At 43.9% G+C, this 25,996-nt stretch overlaps 1 protein-coding gene across 5 annotated transcripts; it reads right to left on the bottom strand.

Moving 5' to 3' along the window:
• Positions 1–301: 301 nt before the first annotated feature.
• On the bottom strand, positions 302–24,095 carry KBTBD11 (kelch repeat and BTB domain containing 11). 5 transcript variants are annotated; one of them, XM_054821990.1, is made up of 3 exons: positions 23,978–24,095; positions 8,364–8,495; positions 302–7,887 (listed from the first exon to the last, which is right to left on the bottom strand). In XM_054821990.1, the coding sequence occupies exon 3, from the start codon at positions 7,810–7,812 to the stop codon at positions 6,043–6,045; it is 1,770 nt and encodes a 589-aa protein (XP_054677965.1). In that variant the 5' UTR covers positions 7,813–7,887; positions 8,364–8,495; positions 23,978–24,095; the 3' UTR covers positions 302–6,042. The 5 variants fall into 5 exon arrangements, with proteins under 5 accessions (XP_054677965.1, XP_054677964.1, XP_054677963.1 ...); XM_054821989.1 differs by lacking the exon at positions 23,978–24,095 and adding an exon at positions 23,529–23,827; XM_054821988.1 differs by lacking the exon at positions 23,978–24,095 and adding an exon at positions 23,343–23,533.
• Between the last annotated feature and the right edge of the window lie 1,901 nt (positions 24,096–25,996).

Below are 25,996 nucleotides of genomic sequence, written 5' to 3'. Positions count from 1 at the left end.
TGTACTTTAACATACTGGCAAGGAAAAAAAAAAAAAAGGAAATACAAATTAACTGAACTGGAGCTTATGCTAATCTGCACTCAGGCAAGTGCTTTCATTGCAGAACATTTCATGTTCCCAATACCCAGGGCACTGTGAATCGAAAATATTCCCTCTTGTTTAGCCATTTCCTAAACATTTTACCTTTGTGATAATCCATATAATTTTGTCTTTGCTTTATAAGAACAAATATGATACTGTTTACTGATTGGATGGATGACAAAATAAAAACACCAATTACCCAGAAATCCCTAAGGGGGAACATAAGCTTTTTGTATGTATTTATTTCATTACAGCATAAGTTGGAGTACATAAAAAGCTTTACCTATATATACTTCAAAAATGAAACTGTTAATACATCAGTTACACATATAATTCACCTGAATTGTGAACAGTGTCTAAAGCATTTGCATTAATCTGTTGTAAGTGGCAGCATCGACATTGTTATTTCATGACTTCACAAATTTGTCCAAGGTTTATCCGCTAAGACTTAAAAGCAAAGCACAAGACTCCTGCAAAAAGTAGCTTATTAAACACTGTGGTTGTTTGAGCTGTATTGCAGGGGCAAAATGATAGGACTAACAACATAATTGGTAAAAACTTGGGCTGTTTAAGACATATTTGAAAAAAATTGGTCCTGTAGTTATCTCTGTCTCATGTACCAACTCTGGTTTCCCCTCCCCGCTACTTGTTTGTTTCAACTGGATATATAGTAGGTATTTTGACTCCTAATTCTTCTCTTCCCTCCTATCCCTCTGCGCCATCCTCCCATTTCTTCCTGTTGCGTAATTAACGGAAGTTAGAGAGCCTCTGAAATAGTCTGCTGATTCCTAATACTAATGGGTTCATTCCAGCAGCTCAGCATTCAGGAGGCCGAAACAAATGAAAAGTGTGTGATAATATATTCTGAGTGCACAATTTTACTGAGCTTGTGTGTCAATCTCTGCTTTTAGTAGCAGTAATGTAAAGTCAGAATAGTTCCAGTAATCTACTAAATGTGTGTAACTATTAAAAACTTGCATTAAATTATCTGAGAGTAAGAGTTGAGGCAGTAAATATATTTAAATAAAAACATACTTTGCTACAATAGTACTCGGGCTCATACTGGTAATAGCTGCGCAGAGATGTTCTGTTAAATCCAATGCGAGTCTGGTACGCAGAATAATGGCAGACAAAAAAAGAAATTCATTAAATGCTTGTTACTACAACTGCTCAACAGTACCATTTCCCCATCTTAAGTTTCCCAGGAGCAGTTCCACTCAAAAATAAGCCCAATGATACAATTCTGTGTAAATCTTCTGGGTTCATTCAAGTAGAAAGCACTACACGTCAGTCCGGACACAAAGCAAATCACCCCCCTACCACTGTTAAGCTCTGTGACAACGAAGGGTAACACGTCTATGGAGCAGTCAATGGAGCGGATGCCGTAAAGCAGGAAAAGCAATAGGCCACTCATGAATAGCGATAATCAGGATACAACACTCTGAGAGCCAATCAAACAGCACAGGAGAGTTACAGCTTTCATGTGAATAATTTATTCTTTTATCACTTTAAATTTTACCAGGTACTTATTTACAAAGAAATTTTTTTGTGGACAGAATTTACATCAGCTACCACACAATTTTATTCATTAATAGGGTATGATTAGCATCCTTCCCATGTTGCTTAACAGTGCCTGTTTTGATCAAATAGGGTTATTCTTTCGCCAATTATTCTTTTGACTTAGTTTCCAAGTGTAAACAGACTTTCTACAAATGCCTTTGCTGCAATTAAGATTTCTTTTTACAGAACCAGTTAATAGATGGAAATAGCAAAGTTCCATCTGTTATTAGCATTTGCTAAGAAGGCTCGTTTCTTTATTGAAGCAGGGATTCTGTTTGAGATGCAACGAAGGCTTTCGGCATTTCCATGTCAGGCACTGCAACGCCTCTTTACCAAGGCATCGCCCCTGAGAAGAATCCAAATTACCTGCTGGGCCTCCCAGTGCACGGAGTCCCTCACCTCAGACTGGCAACCCAAAATACAGAGCCTGTCTGGAAAAGCTTTCCACAGGAGAAAACAAATCTTTCCACAGGAGAAAACTTGCCCAATTGCACCAACATGTACTAAATGTGTCCTGAATTACCCAACCAGGGGCTGGAGCCTGGAAGCTACCCAGAACTCAAGGTGCAGGTGCCTTTGTGTGTTCTTGGAGGATCTGCATGAGGTTCATCCCTGAAAAAGAGCCGCAGGAGGTTGTCACGATAGTCTTCTAAATAGTCATCTAAATTTGAGAACACACACACATGAAGTGGGAAGCTCGAGTTCAGTCCTTGCTCAGCTTAAGGGAATTCAAGCCTACATCCTCTAGCAGATGACCTTGAAAACAGGAGTAGTCTAGGGAGCAGGAAACAGAAAAAAGTATCTCCTGCACATCCTTTTAAAAGTGGGAGAAGGGGACTGTGAGATTCATGAAGAAAGACAGCGGAGAGGACTATGTCTGTCCAGCTAGTCTCAGATTACTCAGTGAGGCTGACGGTTTGAATTTACCTACCTGGATCATTTCTGAGATTTTTAGCCAATTAATGTATAATACAAAATGCACAAATATTTAGAAATCAGGGATTAGCTCCAAGAGGTCCTTCAATCCATTGCCAATCAGGCTGTGGGAGATGCGGATTGAATCCTTGCAGGCTAAGAAAATGAACACATACCTCCATGTTCCCATGCAAATACAGTAGCCTTCAGGCTAATAGATAAATAGCTTTGTTTTAAAAGCAAAACATATGCAAACACAATTTAAGGGTGGCCTGGCCTTTAGTTTGTACCATAAAACCATATTACACCAGTGGCTTCTGGGTATCGCATCATCTAGTTTCAAAGGAGTTTAGGCAGCAGGTAGGTGTGTAACTGCGCAGAGGTGGAGGGGAACTGCTCAGCACCGCCGCACATTAAAGGGACAGTGGTTGTTCAGTTTAAGTTAAACGGGAGAGTTCTGGGATGACAATTTTGGTCTTCAGTGCCTTAAGTCTACCTAAATTCTGGTTTTAGTACCCAAGTTTGGTGGGTTTTTTTTGGATACGCTGAAGATATAACCGGGGGGAAAAAAACAACTCTCAGCAAACCTGCCTCAGGCTCACCGGGGAGGAAACAGAGGCCACAGAGTAGGAAATCTGGCTAGAAACATGCCTCTGTTGTCAATCACCAGGCTGTGATTATGCAAAGAGTGTACAAAGGAAACAGGTTTGACAGACAGCTACTAACGAAGACCAGACGCTGCCCTCACTTACACTGTGTGAACAGTGAAAGCGGGTAAGTACGTGATTCAACCCTTTCTAACAATAGGAAGCTAGCAAAAATACAAACCACTGCAGGTTTGTACAATGATTATGTCCAAATATATTTTCTTCATGGTGTACAGCAACAAATATCGGAAGAAAGGATCTGTTTCATTCTTTCCCGAAAGTCTGTGGCATATTTTCACAGCTTAAATAATGGAGAATTCCCAAAACTCATTTAGAAGCATTTTTATGCATTAGCAGGAATGAAAATGCTTAATTAATGTTTAATTAATAGGAATGCAAAAGCTGGCTTGATTCCTCACTATGCTGTAGTATAAGAGCTATACTACGTAATATTTTGACCTATGAAATTGTATTGTATTGTAAGATAAAACAGACATTTCCTTGTGTGTTCCTGGTGACTCTAATTCAAAATCTGGCCTAGCACTTATGTCTTTAGTTTAAGTACACACGTTAGTATTTCACTACACAGCTTGATATGCTTCCTACAGTTAACATAAAAATGATACTGAAGGCAAACACATCATTTCTCTTTCCTGCTCAAGCTACAATGCTGTAATTTAATTTAGAGTCAACATGTCCAAGGATTCTTGTCTGAGAATTAAGTCCACCATTCAGTGGAAAAAAAACAAAAATCAATTTCTTGTGAATCACTAACAAATATGCCAACTGTGGTATTTAATTCCACTGCACCCACCCATACTGAGGCCATGATAAGCATCGCACTCTGCAGGCCTACAGCTCCTACCTGGGTGATGCTTTAATTAGGTCACTAGGGAATAGGCTCGCTTGGCTAAGAACTTTTATGACTGGACCACTGTTTTCTACAGGATGGCTAACCAGATCAGCTGTATTAAAACCCTGTGCAAGACAGAAGGAAAAAAGGTAAAAAAAAAAAAAAAAAAAACACAAAAATCCCCCAAACATGATCTATAAACTTCACTGCTCTCTTTTGTGAAGATGGTGTCTCTTAGGACAGAACCTGCTGCCTTCCTTTGGAACTAGCAATAACATATAAGAATGCTAATGTCCTGCTTAACAGAAACATCTTAATAAAAAATAAAAAGATCTGCTTTTTTGATGTAAGGTCCCTATGTCTTTCTAAAATATGAAACTATTCTAGAGCTTTGCGTATAAACAATTCCCTTCCACAGTCCATGCCAGTTCCAGGCTGAATTACCAATAGCAAAAACACTGGTTCTGTTTTTCAGAAAGGATTTCTCAGTGATTTACCATAAAGCTAAAACTTTTGCCTTGCCTACTGATTTTTTTATATAAAATCTATAAAATAAATGCATGTGCCCTTTTCAATAAAGTCTGTCTGTGTAGACAGTTTATACTTTTCCAGTTCTGAGTAACATGACAAAAAGTATGCTCCAACTTTCCACAGGCAGGAAGAAGCTTTGTATGGTTTCGTCTCGCTAGGACGCTGCTCCACAAACAGCACGCTCAGGCGGTTCAGAATCCCAATGACAACGTATGCCATCAGCACGTACTGCAACTAACAAGGACTTATTGATTACAGCAATCATTAGATTGAAATAAATAAAGCAGTCTCTCAATCAAAAGATAGGGAAATAACATCATGCTAGTGCACAATATAATCAACGTGTAGTGCGTTCCCATTTTCCGTGTCCTCTTTTGATGGTCTTGCACAAAGTTAGAAAAGCCTCTTGCCACAGGATACTGAACATACAGTGAAACATTTAAGCTGTCTGCAGTCAGTTTGAAAGAATTTACATTTGGTTTAGGTTAATTTTCCTTGACCTGCAGTTAATTAAAGAGCAGCTGAAGTACAAAATATTTCCCCCAACTCTAGTGGCATACATGGTCATGTCAATCGGTTGCAGTCTGAACAGCTTCGGTTCATTTTTGTTTAAATTTAAAATCTCTGATATAAAAAGTAATAAAACAATGTCTTTTTATGCAGAAATCATTGACTTTTTCAAATAAAGAACATACCAACATTTCATACCTGCTATAATATGCCACATTTTAAAAAGGTAACTTGCCTTTTTCTTCTTTTTTTTTTTTATTCCAAATACAAACACGTGGCACACATTTGTGTTACTGAAAACTTTAAGTCTGGTATCTGTTAAATCATTTGTGGTTGAAATTCCTGGGACCACACAGTGCCATGTCTTCCCTAAACCATCTACTGCACCAGAAATGAAAGGTTATGATGGAGACAACCTTCCTATACTTTTCTAACACAGGAAACAGTTGGTTTAACATAAAAACAAACGCAGCTAAGCTACGGTGCCAGCAGTGTTTATCCCGCTGTATCATCCTGGAAAGAAAACAAATGGCAGAAACGGCTCCAGCCCAGACTGCAACTACGTGTGAACACACAACCAACGCTAACATTAATGTCCCATTACAACACTGTTGTAAGGAATTTTTTTTAGAAATCCAGGTGTAAATAAGTTTTTCTCAGATTGGAAATTGGCACAAACATAATCCAGAGATTACCCTTTATAGCAGCTTTTCCTTTCATGTGCTTGGCTTTTCACACAAAGCACAGCAAGCACGAGAAGAGTTACAACCGAGTTACAACCAAGTGGCTCCAGCTCAACATCTTGAAAGCAGAGAGGAGGAAAGGGGAAGCCCCTTCTCTCTGCAGACACGCCAGAGAAGGTCCCCTCTGTAGGGAGGACTGTTTGGGTCCCCCACAGCTGCAACCCAGCTCCCTGCTTGAGAAGCCAGAGCCAGGCTGGCCACCTCACAGTGGGAGGGAACCCTCCTGGTCCCCCACTTTGTCCAGCCTATCGGGCAGGGTGAGCACGAAGGGTAGGAGGACACCCTTGGCATCCAAGGGAGCTTTAAGAAGTTCCCTGTCGAAGGTACCCTTGAGCCCGCCATCCGCTTCCACCTCACCGTCCTGGGCTAGGCTGAAGCGGAGCGTGCCGGTCCGGTTGACGCAGTAGATGGTGTTGCCCAAGGGGGCACAGCGGAAGGGCTGGATGGGGCCGCCACTGGGCCGCAGGCTGGCGCACTGGCTCCAGCGCTTGGCCACCGTGTTGTACCGGAAAACTTCGACACCACCGCCAGTCCCGCCGCCTGGGCCCTGCTCCCCACCGCGGCCACTGCTCACGTCGAAGCGGTAGATGAAGCTCTTGAAGGCCACCATGTCGGCAGAGCGCCGGCGGCTGCTGTTGTAAGGACACTCCTGCCACTCGTCGCGCTTGGGGTCATACTTGAGCAGGCGGTAGAAGAGCGAGCCCCCCGACACATAGATCTCCCCGTTGCAGGTGGTGGCCTCATGAGCCACAGCAAAGGCACCCTTGGGCAAGGGTGCCACAGGGCTCCAGCGGTCGGCTCGTGGGTCATACCTCTCCACGGTGAAGAGGCACTCACCCCCCACAGCATAGAGATAACCGTCCAGGGCCAGCAGCTTGAGCTGCGAGCGGGGCTGAGCCAGCGGCCGCACCTGGCTCCAGGTGTCAGTGAGGGGGTTATAGCAGAAGACCTTGTCAGAGAGGCGGGCCCGGGGCTCGCCACCTGTCGGCCCCGCCGCGATGCCCCCTGCCAGGAAGAGGTAGTTGTGGAGGACACACATGGCACAGCCCTTGGCATTGGCCTCCTCGGGCAGGCGTGTCAGCACCCTCCACTCGCCACTGGCCTCCTGGTAGCAGTGGATGAGGGAGCCGCTCTCCTCCAGCGACACCACAGAGGAGGGGCTCTGTGGCCGGCTGCTCTCACGGCTCTGTGGCCGGCTGCCACCACCGGGCCGCTCAAAGGCATCACTGACCTCAGCCACCAGCAAGCAGGGCCGGCCAGCCTCCATGCGTCGTTGCAGGATGAGGTCCCGCTCTGTGCCACTGAGGCGGCCGTAGACGCCAGGCTCCCGCAGCACCTCCAGGTAGTGGTCGCTCATGAAGCGGTAGGCGGCCTCCCGCAGCTCTGCCAGCCGCTGCTTCTTGGCCAGGCAGAGGAGCTGGTAGCAGTTGTCAAGGCGGAGCTGGGCACGCATGGCCTCAGCAGCACAGTGCAAGGCACAAGGCATCTGGAGGACGCGGGCGCCGCTCACCACCTCGGCCAGGTTGTCGTGCCGCACCTCGCCCATGCGGGCCGTGTACACGTAGTCAATGAGGAGCCGCAGTGCCCCGTAGCTCACCCCCTTCACCCGCAGGACGTCCCGTGAGGCGCGGGCACGAAAGTAGTCACTCTTGGCCGCCAGTACTGACTTGTGCGCCCGGATGCGATGCCCCGACACCTCAATCACCAGATCGGGCTCCTCTGCCGGCCGGTCCCGCGTCCCCACCGCCTCCTCTTCCTCCTCGTCCGGCTGGCAGACAGCGTTGTTGATCTCCCACTGGCTCTCCACCACCCGGCCGCTGCCGGCGGGCGTCTGCGGCTCGGCAGCGGTGGCGCTGAAGCAGAGGGAGGAGCTGAAGCCGCAGGGGGCGGCCGGGGTGGGCGGGGGCGGCGGCGGCGGGGCGCCGTGCCCGGCCCCGCTGTCCTCCTCCTCCGCTGCGCTGCTGCCCTCCATGGAGCCGCGCTAGCTTCGCTGCCGCCGCGCCGCGCCCGTGCGGAGGGCTCTGGGCCGCAGCGGAACGGCCATCACCTGCGGAGGAGAGCGGAGAGCGCTCAGCTTCCCGCGGCCGGGCCCCGCTCCCCCTTGCCGGCTTCCCCCCCCCGCGCCCTTCTGCTGCTTAATATTCAGAGCCGCCGTTCTCAGGCGGGGTTGTCTCTGGTTTCCGGGGCTAAACCCGCGCTTCTCCTTTCTCTGGAAGATCCATCCCGCAGCTCTGCCGCCTCCCGCTGTCCGCAGTCCCGGGGCTAACTGCACTAACTTACCCCCCCGCCCCTGTCAGACCTGGTCCCCGAAAACCTGAACCTCTTTCTGGCATGGGAATGGCCCCGATGAGCACCTCAACAGCCCGAAAAACAATTCTGGTTTTCCTGTTACTACACAAAAATTTTAAGCAGTTTGCAGGAACAGCGTCCTTGCGTGACAACCAGTCCCTACCCTGTGCCAGGCAATGAGGAAAAACGTCCTTTAAAGGCAGACACTTGGGAGTACTATCATCATTTATTCACCTTGTGCAACTACTTCAGTGGAAGGCAGTGGTTGCAATCTATTCTGGAAGGAGATTCCCCACTAGCCAAGTTTTCCTTTATGTGACCTTCGCAAGGGTTTTGTCGTATCACTGCTCCTCATATGCATTCCTCCTGTTTAAAAGAAAGTGTAAAAAGATCAAGTTTAAAATCAATACATTCTCAGTTCACTCAGAAGTTTGGGACTATTAGAGTTATGTTTCCTTTAATAGAGTATCTATAGTATCTTAAAGTGACCAGAAGTATGCTAATTAATTCTAATTGTTTACAAAACACATCAAAGGATTTTTTTTGTTGTCACCACAAAAGCCATCTGACATGTATGTAACAGCATAGCTGTGATGCATTAGGGAGATGTAAATCAAACTTCATAGGGACTCGTTAATGTCTGAAAGATTTATGGCTTCTGCTAATAATAAGTAGAATCGAGCAAAAATCACAACAGATAATTAGAACATGAAGTTTCTTCTGGGAAAATGGCAGGCTACAGGGCACGGCTGTAAGTAGGTTAGTCCCTGTCAGCACAATCACCACCCAGTTGTATCTTCATTTCACAAATGTAGTTTTTAGAATTTAACAAAGTGCTGTTTGCCTCATGTTTGTTTATGAATTTCCCAGGCTCGGTGTAAGTTTTGATGAATGATGCATGAAAATTGTCTAAAAGTACTTAATTTCATTTAATAAGTATCCACAGCTCTGATTCCATTTTTAAGGAGGTTAGTAATTTCCATTAAAATCCCCATTGGCAGGTTTTTCACAGTCCTCAAGGAATACTCATTTCTATGTAAAATAGCCTTGTGACTTCCTCTCAGCAGAGATGATTTATTTACCCTACTAAATTAATATTAGGAAAATCTAACATTTTTATGCTTTTTTAATGAAAGCATAATTGGTAGGTGACATTGTCTGGAAACTCCTGACACAGACATGAAACCTAGAAGCACAAGCAAACTTCACTTAAATGATAGTATCAGTCTTCTTTTATGGGTTTTTATTTTGTGCATTTGCCCTGTGAAGGACTTTCTACTACATTTGATCACATTCAGTTAGACAATAAATCAATACTGAGGTTTGATTTCTGGATAGTTGGGTCTTTGAGACCATAACAATGTTTCAACAGCATTTGAAAACTCCTTACTAGAATTTCACAAACTTTGTGTTTCTCATCTGGGTGTTTAAAAATCTGACATTTAGGAACATTCTATGACATTTTATGAAGTTTTAATAGCCTCAGTGGCAAATTTCCTGAGGTCCAGACCTAAACTCAGTAGGTTAGGCTTTGCTGACTTCATTTTTCTGCAGCTTTAACTAAACGAGGAGAAATGCAGTGATCGGTGTGTACACGCGGTGTTTCTGTGGAATATGTATTGATTCATTAATAACTTAAAATGGGCAGCATCCCTGTTGATGTAATTTTGTTTTTCAGTAAGTCTTCACAATACTGAATTCACTATGTAACCATTTTTTATTCTGGTTTATTATGCTGTAGACATTGAGATTAATCTACTTTCTGCTCCAGGCCTTTCAGAGCCCTGATGATCAGCTTTGTTCGAGAGCAGATACTGTAACTGACGCTGGCGAAATGACAAAGGTCAAATGAAGATGGTTAGAAAAACACCTAGAATGTCAAGCTCTGATGTACTGTTATATTAAGAAAATTGCTACCAGTATAATATAATTTATAACATAAGTAATTGAAACATTTTGTAGCTCCTCTGATTTTTCTTGGGCTGAGTGCCCCGATATTCAACCCTTATCTTGCTACAGTTCTGGATCGCTTCACCTCCTCACTCATGAACATTCGAAGGGTGCTAATATACTTTCCCCCATTGCTCTCAATATTACGATCTTTCCTGGACACAGACACACCTCACTGCTGAGAGCACTTCTACTTATGTTCCCCCTCTACAAGAAGGAATTAATATCTTCAGATAGTTTCAAGCTCTCAGTCTACTGCTTGATTTTGCAAGTGAAAATATAAAGGAAGAATGAAAGAGAATGCTACCAGAAATAAAAAGTGTGGGTGACTAAATGTGAGAAGTCAAAAACAGTAACAGTAATACGGAGAAACGTATTTCCTGCATCATGTCTCAAAGGAAAATCACCAATTAGAATATTCAAAGTTGTTAACAACAGCATCTAGAAAAAGTGATCTTTTCAACTTTCTCAGGTAATGAAAATAAAAAGGGTGAGATCCTCCTCAAGCATAGTAATCATACCTTTTCCCATATTCAGATATCTGCTTGGCTTAGAAGTTTAATTTGAAACTGAAATGTTAATGAGAAAGACGCTCCCACACACCATAATCCTAGCAAACACCCGTGTTAACATCCTCTTGAGGAATCACAAGGAAGAAGAAGGACTTATGGTACAGCTTGCTAATGGCAAGCAGCAGAATTCTGAGGAAAACTGTTTTCTTGTATATTTATAGCGAACTACCAAGGATATGTTGAAATTCATGCTGAGCATGAGGAGGACTTAAATCAAAGTCTCACATGCAATTTAGGCAACAAGGAACTCTACAGGGAAGCTGAAGACTTAGAAAAGCTAAAAGAGGGTTTGGAGGACTTTGTCAATGACAGAGCAATGTCTGCTCCAGCAATCTCAGCACCTTCGTCTAACTGAAAACAGCAGTTCAGAGAAGTTGTGGAACCTTCCCATTATGGAGCAACACGACTTATCCGAGTTAAAAGGTCATGGAAATAGTATAAAACAGAATGAAGCTGAAAGCGGCTGATGGAAATACAATACTGAACTCCTTCATTCTTGTCTGCAGTGATCAAAGAATTGTATTGCTGTTCTGGTGACACAGAACAATCAAAATTACAGAATCACAGTAGATACTTAATAGCTGTGCTGATTCAAAAGGATCTGAGCTCCTATTGATCTCATTTGGCTTAAAACAAACTTGGTTTTAGCACTTTTCAAAACTCAAAAACAGGATAGGTACTGGAAAAGGAAGCAAGCTGTTTAGAGTATGTGGCATCTGTGGACTGGTGTCACCTTTTATACTGGGGACCTTTAAGTCAGAAGCTGAATTACTTGGACTGAAACTGTATTCATTATCATGGGTTTGGTCTAGGGATGATGTAATGTTAATGGACAGAGGAACTGCCAACAAACATGAACTGTATTTACAGACTTGGCAATGACACCCTTACAATATCCTGGATGTGTGCCCCCAACCTCAGATGCTGCGAGACATTGCTCAAGTAACAGCACAGATAAGGTGGCGTAGCTTTTTCTGACAGAGGAACTGTAATGAAGAGCTGCAGGTAAAGTTTCCTGGCACTGTATTCATTTGGCAGTTCTTCTGATAAAATCCAATTAAATGCTTGTTTTTCATTGTTCTCTATCTTTTTTGTGCAATGCCAATAACCTTTGACCCAAACCCTGTCCTCTAGCAAGACTCACTTTCTCTGGGGAATACACGCATGTGGGAGGAATTGGGTTACTGCTCTGCAGTTCGCAAATGGAAACGGCTCTGACTCAGTCCCAGAGTAAATAAAAGCAGTGATTTCCCTATCATAAGCAACTCTAATTTACATAAGCAGGCTGTCCTCCCCAAGAGACACTACACCAGTTCAGAACTGACAGAACACTGTTCTGCTCCACCTTAGTCCAGGAAATGCTATTGTAAAAACTTGTACTGCCAAATTTTACCCCAGCAGAGAATTCCCTCGGGATAGGGGCGTCATCTGATTGAGATGATTAAGGAGTCCAAAGAAGCAAGATCATCAAAAGAGAGAAAACATCCCTTGTATTTATTTTTTAAACTGAAAGATGACTGTTAGAAGTAGAACTGGCCAGTACTATCATGCAGAGTGAAGACATTCAGCTCAGCCCAGGAGAAGGCAAAATCTTCTGGAGGGCAGTCAAGCACAGAGAGGTTTGCATATTTATTAAAACAGTCTCTTACACTCCTGCTCAATAAGCAGATCTGTGAAAACTGGGGGGAAATGGACTCTTCATAGCTGAGGAAAACATCTGGAGCATAGAGATGCCATTTCTCTGAAAGAGCTTGCTGCATTTTAAATCTTGCATTCTATTACAGATTTTTTATAAGGGGACTTTTTTACAGGGACTTTTTACAAGGGCATGTAGTGATAAGACAAGGGTTAATGGCTTTAAACTGAAAGACAGAAGATTTAGTTTAGATATTAGGAAGAAATTCTTCACTGTGAGGGTGGTGAGGCACTGGAACAGGTTGCCCAGAGAACCTGTGGATGCCCCCTCCCTGGAAGTGTTCAAGGCCAGGTTGGATGGGGCTTTGGGCAACCTGGTCTAGTGGAGGGTGTCCCTGCCCATGGCAAGGGGTTGGAACTAGATGGTCTTTGAGGTCCCTTCCAACCCAAACCATTCTATCGTTCTATGATTTAAACTCTAGATCTTAACCGCTTAATTAACCTCCTGCTTGTAAGAAAAAAAAACTTGTCTTTCAATGACTTACCTCAAGAAAAATTGCAGGAAGAATAAATTTTCCCTTCTCTTTTTTAAAATTAGGAGTGCTCAAAATTGGGGTTACAATACAATCCTAGTGTCTTGCCCTGCCTACTGGATGTACGTCCTTTGTAATACTGCATCCACGCTCAAGTTGCCTATGCAACTTCCTTGTGACCTCTCAAGGTGCTGTAATTTTCTCACAACATGTAATGGAGGTATGACTGGTTTTATCTCATAACTGCAAAATTTTCATACAACCGTAAAGAAAAATAAACATTTAAGAAATGCAGCTTATGATTACAGACCACACAAGAAACATGTGGGCAGCAGTTCCTCATCAGAGGCACTCAGAGGAAGAAAAGGCTGTGTGTGTCTGCGCAGGGAGGAAGACAGAGAGGAAGTAAGTCATAATAAAAATATTATCAAAAGCCTGATGAGATCGATATTACAGCTAGCAAACCTAAACTAAAAATATACAAGTTCTAAACAGTCATCAGCACCAGAGAAAAGATTTCCTAGCAGTGATATCCATAGAGACAAACATTCTCTAAAAAGGAAACTATCTTTTTGAGTTCCTTCCAGTTTAGAGTCTTCAGAAGTAGTTAGGGAGGAGCAGTGTCTCTCAGGAGTTCTCACAACATAAAGGAAATAACACTCCCACAAAAGCAAAATCTAGCAAAGGTTAAGTGCAAGTCCTCTCCAGTATCTCCTAGAAGAAAGTAAGCCTAACAAAAAAAGAACAGTCAGAAACAAGATTTTGAGTGATTACAATACCTTTGGGGAAAACTCCAGGACTGATGTGATGTCTTTATCAGTAATGCACTACAGATCAGTAGATAATGGCATAGCAATACCACACTGCATGTAACAAAACTTTTTATGGAGAATTGTTGCTAGTTCTAGACATGGCCTCGTAATTACAATTCTAGATATAAAGTGAGAGCATGTGGTCATGTCTGATAAACTGAAGTTTTGTTACTTTCATCATATCTGGACACAGCTAACACTACATTAGATGAACAGCTGTAGATAACATACCAGCATAACACTACAGCTGAAAGGATGAATACAGTCCTTGAATGGGTATACTGGGAAATAAGGAGTAACAGTAGGGAAAAGGTTATCTTTCATCTATAGCATTAGTAGGTTTGCAATGGAACATGGTGGATGGAGACATGTAAAAACTACTATTTTGGAAGTAGTATTTAAAAATCTGGGAGGACAGAGCAAAGTACCGAATTATTTAAAAGCTATAGAAAAACACTTCAGTGAGAGACTTGTAACAGCACTCTGCAGCCAGACATGAGCTTACTCTGTCTCTACACAGTGTACGCCAGTCTCGAGTCAACTCCCAAGCAAAAAGGTGATACCTAGCTTAGGCACCAGCTCACAGCCACACTTCCATGACTTTGGAGAGAAGGTGGCTTGTGCTAGTAGCTTGGAGAACAGGTAGAGCAAGCCTTAGTCAGCCTGAGAAATGCAGTGCTGACACTTCTTCAGGTCTTGGTATGTTTGTTTTGTGACGTGATGACTGCACAAGTGTAGGCACACGAAAATTCTGCATACTGATGGCCTTCTTAGGCCCTAACCAAACCAAGGGGTGGAACGGTACACAAAGCAAAATATTTACACTACTGAGGGGAAAAGGAAAAAAAGAAAAAAAAAAAGACTGCCACAGCATACTGTGGATATTTAAAGTTTACATGAATCGATGGGGAGAGTGAAAAATGGGCTCAGTGAAGAGAAATCTATTGAAGATAACCAAATACATACTAAACACTAAAACTGCATCCAGCTTAGGAGGATCCTGAGCTGGAAAACAGTCAGAGTATTAATATTGAAAGATAAAGTAGTATCCCTTAGGGAAATACACATTTTTACCTTGCTACATGCTTCTTTCATTACTGGATTATGGTCCATGTGGGAGGCAGGATGCTGGACTAGGTGGACATTTGATCTGACATGGGAAGGCCCTTATTTTGATATGATGAAGGAGATCAGAAGTGTGCGCCCTGCTGGAAGGCACTTGGGAATCCAGGGGTAATGAAATTTGACAGGAGCAGACTAGTCGATCTAGTGATCCTTTCTGACCTTAAATTCTGGAAATTGCCATACACCAGGAGTACTGACATCAAGCCAAGCATCAGCTTGTGATGATTAAAAGCCGTGTTTGAGTGTTAGTGCGGTTAACTGCTGTAATGTTGATTGCAGAAATGCTTTTCAGCATTAAACTGTGTTGTCAACAAATAAATAATTGCAAACATGTTCAAAGTCTCTGAGAGGACTTTGGCAATGTTGGTACTAATAAAGGAGGAGGAGAATATCCACTGAGAAGCCAAGACAAACAAACCAGCAGATTTCTTCAGATAGATTTTGGAAATAAGAATCAGGCTTGGTTTTGCGTTCCAGAAGACCATTTGATCCTCATGAATGTACTGCATTCTTGCAACACACCTGCTACGTATTGCATTTAATACAGAAGATAGGCCAATGTATTTGCAGGAAATGAAATTCCTTGCTTAAGATAAAACTGGATTTTGCTTTTAATAACATTATGGAAAGGGCACACAGATTAAAGAGCTCAAAGCAACAGAAATCTGCCAAAGTATGTCACCACTGTGCTTGAGAAAGACAGAATTTGAGAAGTAACAATAGACTTCAAAGGAAAGCCAACAAAGTCCCATTCTTCTGAGACTTATGCCTAGGAAAAGAAAGTGAAAGGAAAACTTCTAGAGGAGGGAATAATGAAAACACTTATTTTTCCAGACAAAATCTAAATCAGGTACTTAAGAGAAAAAAACCAAACAAACCACTTTTAAAGACTAAACAGGTTCACTGATTTCTTGATGAATTAAGTAAGCGATACTTAGAAAGGCAGAGGTCCTTCAGATAGATGGTGAATGGCATCCTTCTCATTTTTGGAGATCATATAGTTTCTTTGCCCAGATACTTTTTCAAACTTAAGCTTTAGAGTCATTCTAGCTGTAGCTAAAATTTACACTACATCTAGCTAGATTTACAAAATAATTCCAGGTTTCTGCAGACATTATCTCTACACAGACTTTGGACTGGATTCAAAGATGGAGATACATGCCGCAATGCTAAACATGGCAAAGGCTGACTTTGAGGGCAGTTTTATCTGGCAGATGGCAATGCAACAGAGATCTAAGACCTAAGACAGCCAGATCAGATAGCAAAAAAACAAACTCCAGCATGACAGCCCTAATCTGAAAGGAGGAAAAGAATTAGTTTGCACAGACTTCTCTCTGCCATGGCAGAAGTGCTGCTCGTAGAGTTTGCTGTTGGGCCTGTAACTGTGAATTATTAGGTGACTCATGGGAGTCTGACTTCTTTTATTTATTATTTCATGGAAACCAGGCCAAGGTGGAGAGACATGGGGCAGGCCTGAGGCCATATTCCTACACAGAATTGACCTGTGGGTGGGATGCACCTCCCAGGTCTCCTGCAAGTGCAGAAATGGATGTTGTGTGTCTGAGCTGCACAGTACTGCTGAGCTACCTGTAACCAGCTCCTGGAATGGAATCTGGAACATATGGAACATATGGACAGGTTCTGTACGCATCGTGTGGGTACAGTTAGATGCCAGCTGATTGGGCTCCTCAAAAACCAGCATATGAGAGCTACCAATGGCTAGTCAGTAGAAAAATACCAAAGACTATGGTGATGAAGTGCTTAACTTGTGTGATCAGGTGTAGTTCTTGCTTTGGGTGCCTTAGCCTAGAATCCTCTCCAAAATAAACCTAAATTATTTTAAAAGATAGCAGTACTGACTCTTGTTGCTTCTTTGCCTTTCTCTACAATGGTTAGAGCTCTAACCAAGCCCATGGGAAACTTGCTGCTGCTCCTTCCTTTGTCTGAAAAGTTTAAAAACCCCAAACATCAACTGAGTGCCCAAACCATCAAGACTATGAGAGTTACTCTCCTTCAGACTAAAGCTGTATTACTTTTCACAGAAACAATAAAAAAATGCTACTGAGAGAGAGAAAGGAGAATCCTGGGTTCTGTTCCCTGATAAAAGGGAACTTTCCATACTTCTTCCCATCGCCTTTGGTAGGGCAAGGCTCAGTTATACTGCCTGGAGATCCAACCCACCCTGGCTTGTGCTAGGATTGAAAAATGCTTTTGCTGATCTCAAAGCAGAAACACATGCTAGAGTCATAGTACTTTTGTGGCAAGACTTTACTATCAGAAATACTTGTAGGCTGTCAGCACAGTATGCTGGTTTTGGCAGGGATAGAGTTAATTTTCTTCCTACCAGCTGGTATAGTGCTGCGTTTTGGATTTAGGATGAGAATAATGTTGATAACATGCTGATGTTTTTAGTTGTTACCAAGCAGTCAAGGACTTTACAGCTTCTCATACTGGCCTGCCAATGAGAAGGTGAGGGACACTCAAGAAGCTGGGAGGGGGCACAGCCAGGACAGCTGACCCAAACTGGCCAAAGGAATATTCCATACTATATGACATCATGCTCAGCATATAACTGGGGAGTTGGCCAGGAGGCAGTGCAGCTCAGGAACTAGCTGAGCATCAGTTCTGGGTGGTGAGCAATTGTGCCGTGCAACACTCGTTTTGTGTTTTGTATTTTCTATTATTATTATTATATTATTTTCCTTTTCTGTCCTGTTAAACTGTCTTTATCTCAAGCTACTAGATTTCTCACTTTTTTTCTTTTCAATTCTCTCCCCCATCCACTGGTGCAGGGGGCAAAGCAAGCAAGCGGCTGTGTGGTGCTTTGTTGCCAGCTGCGGTTAAACCATGACACACAGATTTGACCAAGCAAAAGGAATGTTTTTAGCAGCAACTATGTAACTGAGGGCTTAACAAAATATGAGGCTACTCCATGTGGTCATTGGAACTGAACAGGGGAAGAAGAGAAAATTGAGTGTAATGCCATGTGTTTACATTAGTTGCTGGCCATTCTCAGACAGAAATAAAATAGGTTTCTATTAAAATACTCTTATTTCCATAGCCTGACACTTTCTGCATTGGATGCATAACATTTTTTACTATAATGTGAATTTCAGATGCTGAGTCTGGGTGTTCAGGCAAAGGCTTTCTGGCTGCACTGATTTCTCTGACTATACTTAACTTTTACATCTATAATTTACTGCAAGCAATTCAATCTCTCTCATAATAATTTTGTTTTCCATTTAACACGACATATAGGTAACAGTTAAGATGCCTGAATTTAAGGGATGGAAAAGACTGCCTGGTTATCTACTCTTATCCCTGCAAGAACAGGCCAAAGAATTTTACTCCTGTACCAAGCCAATAACTTCTGGCTGAATTAGGTCAAAGCACTGTTCTGCTCAAATAATCCGTCTTACATCTATATGATCTCTCTGTTTTGGCCAATGACCTTGATGGAAAATCAAGTGTCAAATGGATCATCCTGGATACCTTGACGAAATATGCATGCTGCTTTTCACTTTGGACTTCATCTTTTTTGTCTTCTGCACTTTTATATCTGCTGATTTGGCAGCATTCTGTTTTCCCAAAATGATCCATGCTCTTTCTGAAGAGACATGCAGACTGGCAGCACAATCATGAAGGGTGATGATGATCACAGCTACCTCAGGACTGTCCCATCTGATTTTGGGCTTCCTGACACAGAGGAGAAGTAAAGATTGTAGTAGGGCTGACAAACCTATGATTCAAACCCATCCTTTTCAAGTGCTACAGGATAAAGGCTTGTTAATGCATGCAGTTAAATTTGCATCATGTGTGACAGCGTGCTATTCTTGCATTTATTAGGTAGCAATCTGAGCAGAGCTGAACAGAGTCAGGACCTGGAGTAAGAACTATGACCTTCAAATCAGGATGTGAGGCAGAGAGGTGTTTGGTTTTATGGTTATGATTTGGGAAGGCGTGAGAAGAAGCACAGCTTCAGGGGTCCTGGTTTATGGTTCTTGACCATTTAGAAATTTTGATGTTTCACACTCATAAGTATAAAGTTTGGTTGCTTCTGACTTGGGAGAGATTTGAGATACAGATCAACAACATCTCCTCAAAGCAGATATTGAGGCTTTTCAGCCACTGTACTCCGAAAAGTTGCCTGATTTTGGGGTTGAAAAGAAGTACTTATTTCCCCATAAGGCTGCAAAATGTCTTGGCAGGGATACTGTCTGGGCATTGGGCTAACAATCTAATAGATCCTTGCAACTCTGTTGCCTATCATAAAGGCCTTCTGGTATTCCATCACAGAGAATGAGTGGTACAGACCTCATCCTGACCAAGAAGCAGCACCAGTGAATTTTATCGTATGAATGCACATGAGCAGTCTTTGTCCTCCTTTTGCTACATCACAGTGTAAAACTTCTTGGAACACATGGCACTGACTAACTCAAAACCTCACAAAGCAATACACTCAAATGACATTTACTTTTCTGTTTCTGCATCCGCTGTGAAAACCAAACTCCTTCAGGACTCTATTATCAGTTGTTATTAAACAAGAAATATGTTGTCTGTGTACTGCCCAGTTCCATGGCTTTGGAGAGAACGAGGCTTGTGCTAGTAGCCTGCAGCTAGAAACTTCCACCTAAGTTTCACAGAGCCTTTTGATAAAGCCAGCGCCTGACATCACTTTAAATCTCATCCCCACTGTAGTCAAGGGAAAACTCCCATTAACTTCACGGGCATCTGGATTTCCTACACTGTATATACAAATGTGCACAGTAGCTTTTTTTGAACTGAGGCAAGGCGGGGAGTTGCAGTAAAGGAGAGATAAAAGAAAGCTACAGGATAAGAGGAGAGCTCTCCCATGAAGAGATTTGTCTTTGACTGACGGAATCAGAACATTTGTTGTTCGCATGCCATTCCTGTAGCAAAGGGTTGGCTTTTGGTTCTTACCATCTAGCACTTTAAAATATGGGTTGCAGAAATAATAGTTTATCTCCAGAGCTTAGGGCCTGTTCTTCCAATCTACTTACAAGAGAGGGAGAGAGGAAAGCAGAACTGCTTCCAAGAAAAAAAAAAAAAAAAACATAAAAATGATTGCAGATCCCTGACAGGTTGATAGTCTGAAATGATTCAGAAGTCCAAGAGTCTTCCCAGCAGTTAGAAATCCACATGCAAAGCTTTCTCTGCTCCCTAAATACTCCTGGAGGAATCAGTGTCCAGAAAAGCAACAAACAGCTTGTACTAATCTGTGAATGCGTACGTGTAAAATAACTTCAATACAATTAATGCAAATCATGTTGTGACAGACAACAGCATGGAAGCTGCTTGTCCAACTTATGTGGATTCGTATGGAAAGGTTGTGGTTTCTGGCGTGTTTCCGAGAGAATTAAAAAAGGCTGTCAACCCATCTGTTTTAGCCAGAGGCATAGCAATGGCAGCTCATGAAACATCGCACCTGAAAAGCATTTATGTGACACATCTTTCTTCTCCCTCTGACACACAGTGCAAAATCTGTAGAACTACTGGATTTTTTTTTCAGCTTATTTTGCATTAAATAAACTGACTTAAACGATCGTGAATTCCTGCCATCCTCACTGATGAGGTATAAGAAACTGGCAAGTACCAAATGTGCAGTGCAGAACAAAGGACCTAGCCAACTCTTTTTTGCATTAACACTCAATCACCCATATACAATACTGACTCAGTCTTGTAATTCTTTCAAAGCCAAAAGTGCCAGATAGCATCCAAGGAGCATTTTAGGATGAGGACAGAAAAAAGGCTACAGAATTGTCAACACTGTCTAAGGAAAACACAGCATGAATGGTCCCGATCCTGCAGAATTACACGCAGATTTAAATGCTCTGGTCACAGGACTAGCCCCACTCTTAATGCCAATATCTACATATGTAAACTGAGTGTTTGCTTAATTAACTGCAGAAGGAAGGCAAAATCTCTATCCATTCACTATACTATCACATGGTTGGGAGTACTGGCACAAGGAAGCAGGCAGGAGCAGGAGCGTGCGGCCCAGGCTAGGGAAGGAGCAGGGTCCCTGCCCACTCAGTGACAGCTCAGTCACAGATCAGGTTAAACTGGCTGTCAAATCCTGAACTGCTATAAAGTAATTCTTCTTCAATGAAAGGAACTAATCACGCCTGCTCTCTGACAAAACAACACTGAGACCAAAAATGAAGCAGAAAGAACAGATGATGACAATTCCATTGAAAACTAAACCAGCAGACATAAAAATGTCATGTCCCAAGAAGGCTAATGAGATCAAACATGAGCTCATTTTTGAATGGGTATTTCCAAGGATGTGAAGAGGTATAAAATGACTTCTCAGCTTCTGTTCACAGGAAAGAAACGGCCTCCTAACTGCAATGCTGCAGAATCTCAGTAGAGATAATCAGCAAAATCCCTGCAAAATCCATACAGGATCTTACAAGACATAAAGAAGGAAAGAAAAAAAAAAGAAAAAAGAAAAAAAAGAAAAAAGAGAGAAAAGTGTTTTAATTCTACTTTAAAAGAAATTGCAGGATTTCCTTTCATGTTTTATTATACCCTTCTTCAGCAGCCAGCTGCCCCTAATATCCTCTTGCAACAGGATACTACAGGATGCCGAAACCCCCAGTAAGGATCTGGATCCAGTCATCTAACCACATCACTGTCTCTACGGTAACCTAGGCCAGCCCTAAATACTATAATCCTGCTTTACTATAGTAAAGCCAGTTACTGGCTTTCATTGAATGTTCCTGCCAAATAATGGTGCTCTAATATTTATTGACATTTCAAATCTGTCCACCTATTTGGACTATTTGTTACACTGAAAAGTGATGCAAGGAAAGCATTTGTAGAAGAAAGGAAGGTATTAAGGATTTCAGTCTTTTGATATTGTCACGGTGCAGTCCTGCAAACTCCAGCTTCTGAGAGCGTCACCACTGACTTCAGTGCCACTACTGCCAGGAGTGAGTCCCTGCAGAGTTGGGGGAGAGCTGGAGCAGACAAGGGACCAGTGCTTGGCTCTTTGGCAGGTTCTCACCAGACGGTGCCATTAGCACTGGATGACCGGAGAATCCCACTGGCATGCACTGGATGTCCTAATTAAAGAGTGAATAAATGCTCTGTGATAGGCCCTGAGAAGAAGAGACTGCAGAACAGGCAGGATGGGCTAGAGAGTTAAACTGAGGGGCAAACATTGCTTGGTCAATACTAGTGACAATTTAATTATTATTTTCCATAAACATTCCATTTAACTCTTTTTTGGGAGACAGACGGTTAAGTCTCTGAAAAACAGAGAAGCTCTTTAGCTTCTCAGATCATATAAAAGGATTGTTCTATTTTATTGCTAGTCTATTTTTTATTGCCCTACTTTTTTCTAGCTTTTTGTTCTAGTTTTCTATTGTTCAATAGATTGCTTGCTTTACAAAATATTATTTCTAGAGGTTTTTTGGTTTTTTCCTTGATGGGCAAAAGAAGTTGGCTATAGGATTTAATACTATCATTTTCTGCACTACGTGTAAGTTTGGGAGCCGGCTTTTTCTAGCTTTAAAGGACCAGACATAAAAGCCTACCACCTTCGGACAAATGAAATTCAGTAGGACTTTTCTTCAGGCATCGCCACCTCCGACCCTGCAAAATCGCACACCCAGGGCTTGCACCACTCGTGTGCTTTTAGTAGGATAGGGAAGCCATTAAGAATTTATAGTGGGAAGCAATTTGCTGCTGTTACACATCCCTAAACGTTAGTGTAAAGAGTCATTTAGATTTTTAATAGGTCAGCAGGATAAGAAAAAAAAAAAAAAAACAAAAAACAAAAACCCGCAGGCATCAGGTTTGGCTCCTCTGCGACATATGGAGAAGGGATATGGGGACATGCCCGGCCTCCCTCCTGCCCAGGGGAGGTGGATTAAGAGGGACTGAGGGAAAAGCACGATTAAACCTGACGGTGCTACAACCCCCCACACACATCCCCCACGGCTACCGTGCCTCCGTGTCGCGGTTTTTACCTCAGTTATCGGCAGATATCGGCACCAATCCTCCCCGGAGGCTCCGCGGCGACGGACAGGGAGGGGGGGTCGGGAACGTCCCGGGGCCCCGAGAGGTGCCCGACACACACACACACACACACACACACCCACACACACACCCACACACACACCCACACACCCACCCACCCCCCCCCGCCTCCCGGCCCGCCGCCGCGTTGCCTCTCTGCTCTCCTCCAGACAGGTCTGCCATAGGGACTTACCTTTCGGCGACGGCCGGCGAACCGCGAATGGCTCTGGTGAAGCTCCCTCCGCCCCGCCTCGCTGCCGGCAGCACAGCGGCTCCGCCGCCTTGCCCACCGGAGCGGGAGCCGGCGGGGGGAAGCCGGGAAGGAGAAGCAGGGAGGGCGGGGGAGAGCGGCGGTGCGATGCCAGGCGACGCAAATGGCTGAAGCGCAGGGGCCGGGCTGGCGAAGGGGGCCGGGCGGCCGCTGTGTGGAAGGGGCGCGGGGCCGCTCTCAGCCCCTTTGTTCGCCTGACACACTCACACGCTCGCTCGCTCACTCACACACACACGCACAGAGGGAGGGAGGGAAGAGGGGGCACAGACCTGTTGCTCGCGGCAGCTCCCGGTGAGGGGCAGCTGCTGAGGCGGGAAGCGGTGATACCGCTCCGGGCCGGGTGTCCGCGCTCCCCCGTTCGAGCGAGGCGGGCCGGGCGGGGGAGGCGGCGGAACGGCCCCACCTGCCCGCGCTGAGGAGATAACCCGCCGGGCGGGGAAACGGCGGGTCCTCACCTCCTGGCGGGGTGGGGAGAGCCACCCCTGAGGTAACCGGGGCGGAGGCGCCGCTCCCCTGCGTGAGGCAGGGCTGATGGGGTTTGCTGCAGCTGTCCCTGGCTTGGTAGACACGGCGGCCTGACCGGAGTCCTGACTGACCGCGGGCTGTCCTCCGCCTCGGCCGGGGCACTCTGCGGCACCGGCCGTGGTCGCTGCGGGTAGCGACGCGGAGGGTATCCAGCCGGAGCCTGTGGGTTATTTGGGTTTCTGCCCACGGAGAAACAATGGAGTGGAGGCCAGGCGGTTTCTGTTTGACTGCAGTTTGGTCTAGGTCCTATTTTATCTCACTCCTTAAAGCTGAGACTCTCATCAGTATTCCTCAAATCAGACCCATTTCCCAGTTTCTTGAAAAAAACCCTCGTCTTACATTAGTTACTGCTTGGGTCTACTCCTAATGCAGTACTTACCCAGCTCACATCCCACGGCAGGCTGCGACCTGACTCCTGCCAAGACTGCAGACACTGACACCACACTATCTAAGCCTTTCTAAACCATTGCTGATGCCAAGATATATCATAATGCCGTTGCAACATATAGCTCTCCTATGATACTGCTGTCTCAAAACACTATTCATCCGCAGCTTTTCTCTTTTCCCCTCTTTCCACTGGCTCCAGGGTGCTGCCAGACTGGTTCTCCTGCAGCCACCCAGCAAGTGGCTCCTGGCCCTGGGAGACACTCCTGAGCAGACTTGCAAAGCTACTTGTCTCCTCTCTCCAATTAACCCGAGGATTCATTTCTTCCATGCTGGCAGTGTAACCATTGCAGCTGTATGTTCTTCCAGTTTCATGGTGGTAACGGTTAAGCGTGGTTGAGTGTCTTCTTGTTAATTTTGTCCCATTGCTCCTATGTATTGACTTCGGTTTTGCTAAAGCTCTTACATGTTGAGTTAGCCCTTAATACATGAAAGTGCTTGCATGCAGTGCTGGGTAAGTGTAACCACTTGAAACCCTTGGCTCTGCTCGTGTTGTGCACTTACTTAAGTGCAGTGCTTAACCAGAGGGCTGGTTTTCAAGCTGAGGTCATGTCTCATCTCTGCTGAGAGAGGCCAGCATGCTTTTTGGTGCCATACGATAAATAAGTAACAATCACAGAGTGTCACGGGGGTCTTGAATAATTGGTAACCACAGCACGTGGCTTTGGCATAATTGCGAATTTCCCACTGTCCCCTGATTTGGGTCCATTACATGACTGGACTGTTAGTTTCTGTATGCGGTTTTATTCCTCGCTAGCTGGAAGAAGTTTCCATGTGATACAGCAGATCCATTAAATCCTGCCAGAAATAACTTCGCTCCCAACATCAGGAACTAATCTTCCTGCTGTTTCGTGTTACTTTAAATATTGTATATTTCAAGATGACACTGAAATTAGACAAGTGATACAAGTCTGGGAAATCATTTTCACTTTTAAAATCCTCATTATTCTATTCCTATGCGGAAAATCATCTCCCCTTGAGGTACCTGACTTGTGTTCACACTGGTGAGAGTTATGTGGCTGTGCCAACAGTATCATATCTGAGATCATTCCGGCTCGTGCTTTCTGACTATATGAAGATTTTAAGCACTACTGGGTTTGCTCAGCTCCTCTTCAAGTTTAACTGCCACATCACATCCCAGTCTATGTGTACACAGAGGTGTCTGAGCTACGGTTTCTGGAGACGATTGAAAATCAGTGGTAGGTGGGAAGCAGCATATTGTGTGCTTATGGGCCATACTTGCCCCTGTGGCTGGAGCCAGCAGAAGACCTATATAAAATCCCAGCTCCTCAGGGGTCGTACCCTGAGAAGTCAGGTGGCACTTGGCTTTTGCAGACTTCATCCTCTGCCCTCACGTGAACATTGCCAGAAGCAGATTGGGTAAACCAACCTCTGTTCTGTTTTTTGAAAGTTTAGCTTTGGGCAGTGATTCCCTAACTTTGTGAGGCTCAGTCTACCATCTTCCCTCCAAGTTAGTTTCTGGTCCCCCGTGCACCTTTGACATCAAAACTTTAAGTGAAAACAGATATAAAGGAGATTTGCTGACCTCTTAGCACAACTTTTGCAAGGTACTGCTGCTCTGCAAATCACAGGCTGGGAAACTTCCCACGGAGAAGTTGACTGCTCATTGACTAGCCTTTCAGATTTTAGTAGAACTGGAGATGATGCTGAAAATTGGGACACCCACTGTAGAAATCATCTCAGTTCTAGTTGTTTGATTTCCTTACTTAGCTTGAGTTCCCTCAGGCTCCATTTATAATTAATGTACAGGAATAACCATGTCTGGAGGGCAATTTTTCTCACCTATCTTAGGCATCTTATCTTAGGATGGGCTGAATCATCTTTTGGTATCGCTTGTTTCTCTCCATTAGCTGTAAAGTCAGACTGGTACAGCTGTAAACAATTAATTTTTAAACACCTAAATTACATGAGATGAATCACTATCCCAGTGTAG

Source organism: Grus americana, chromosome 3 (assembly GCF_028858705.1).
Source record: "Grus americana isolate bGruAme1 chromosome 3, bGruAme1.mat, whole genome shotgun sequence".
Lineage (NCBI taxonomy): Eukaryota > Metazoa > Chordata > Aves > Gruiformes > Gruidae > Grus > Grus americana.
The sequence above is the reverse complement of the archived record's forward strand: the minus strand, read 5'-3'. Positions and strand labels throughout refer to the sequence as shown.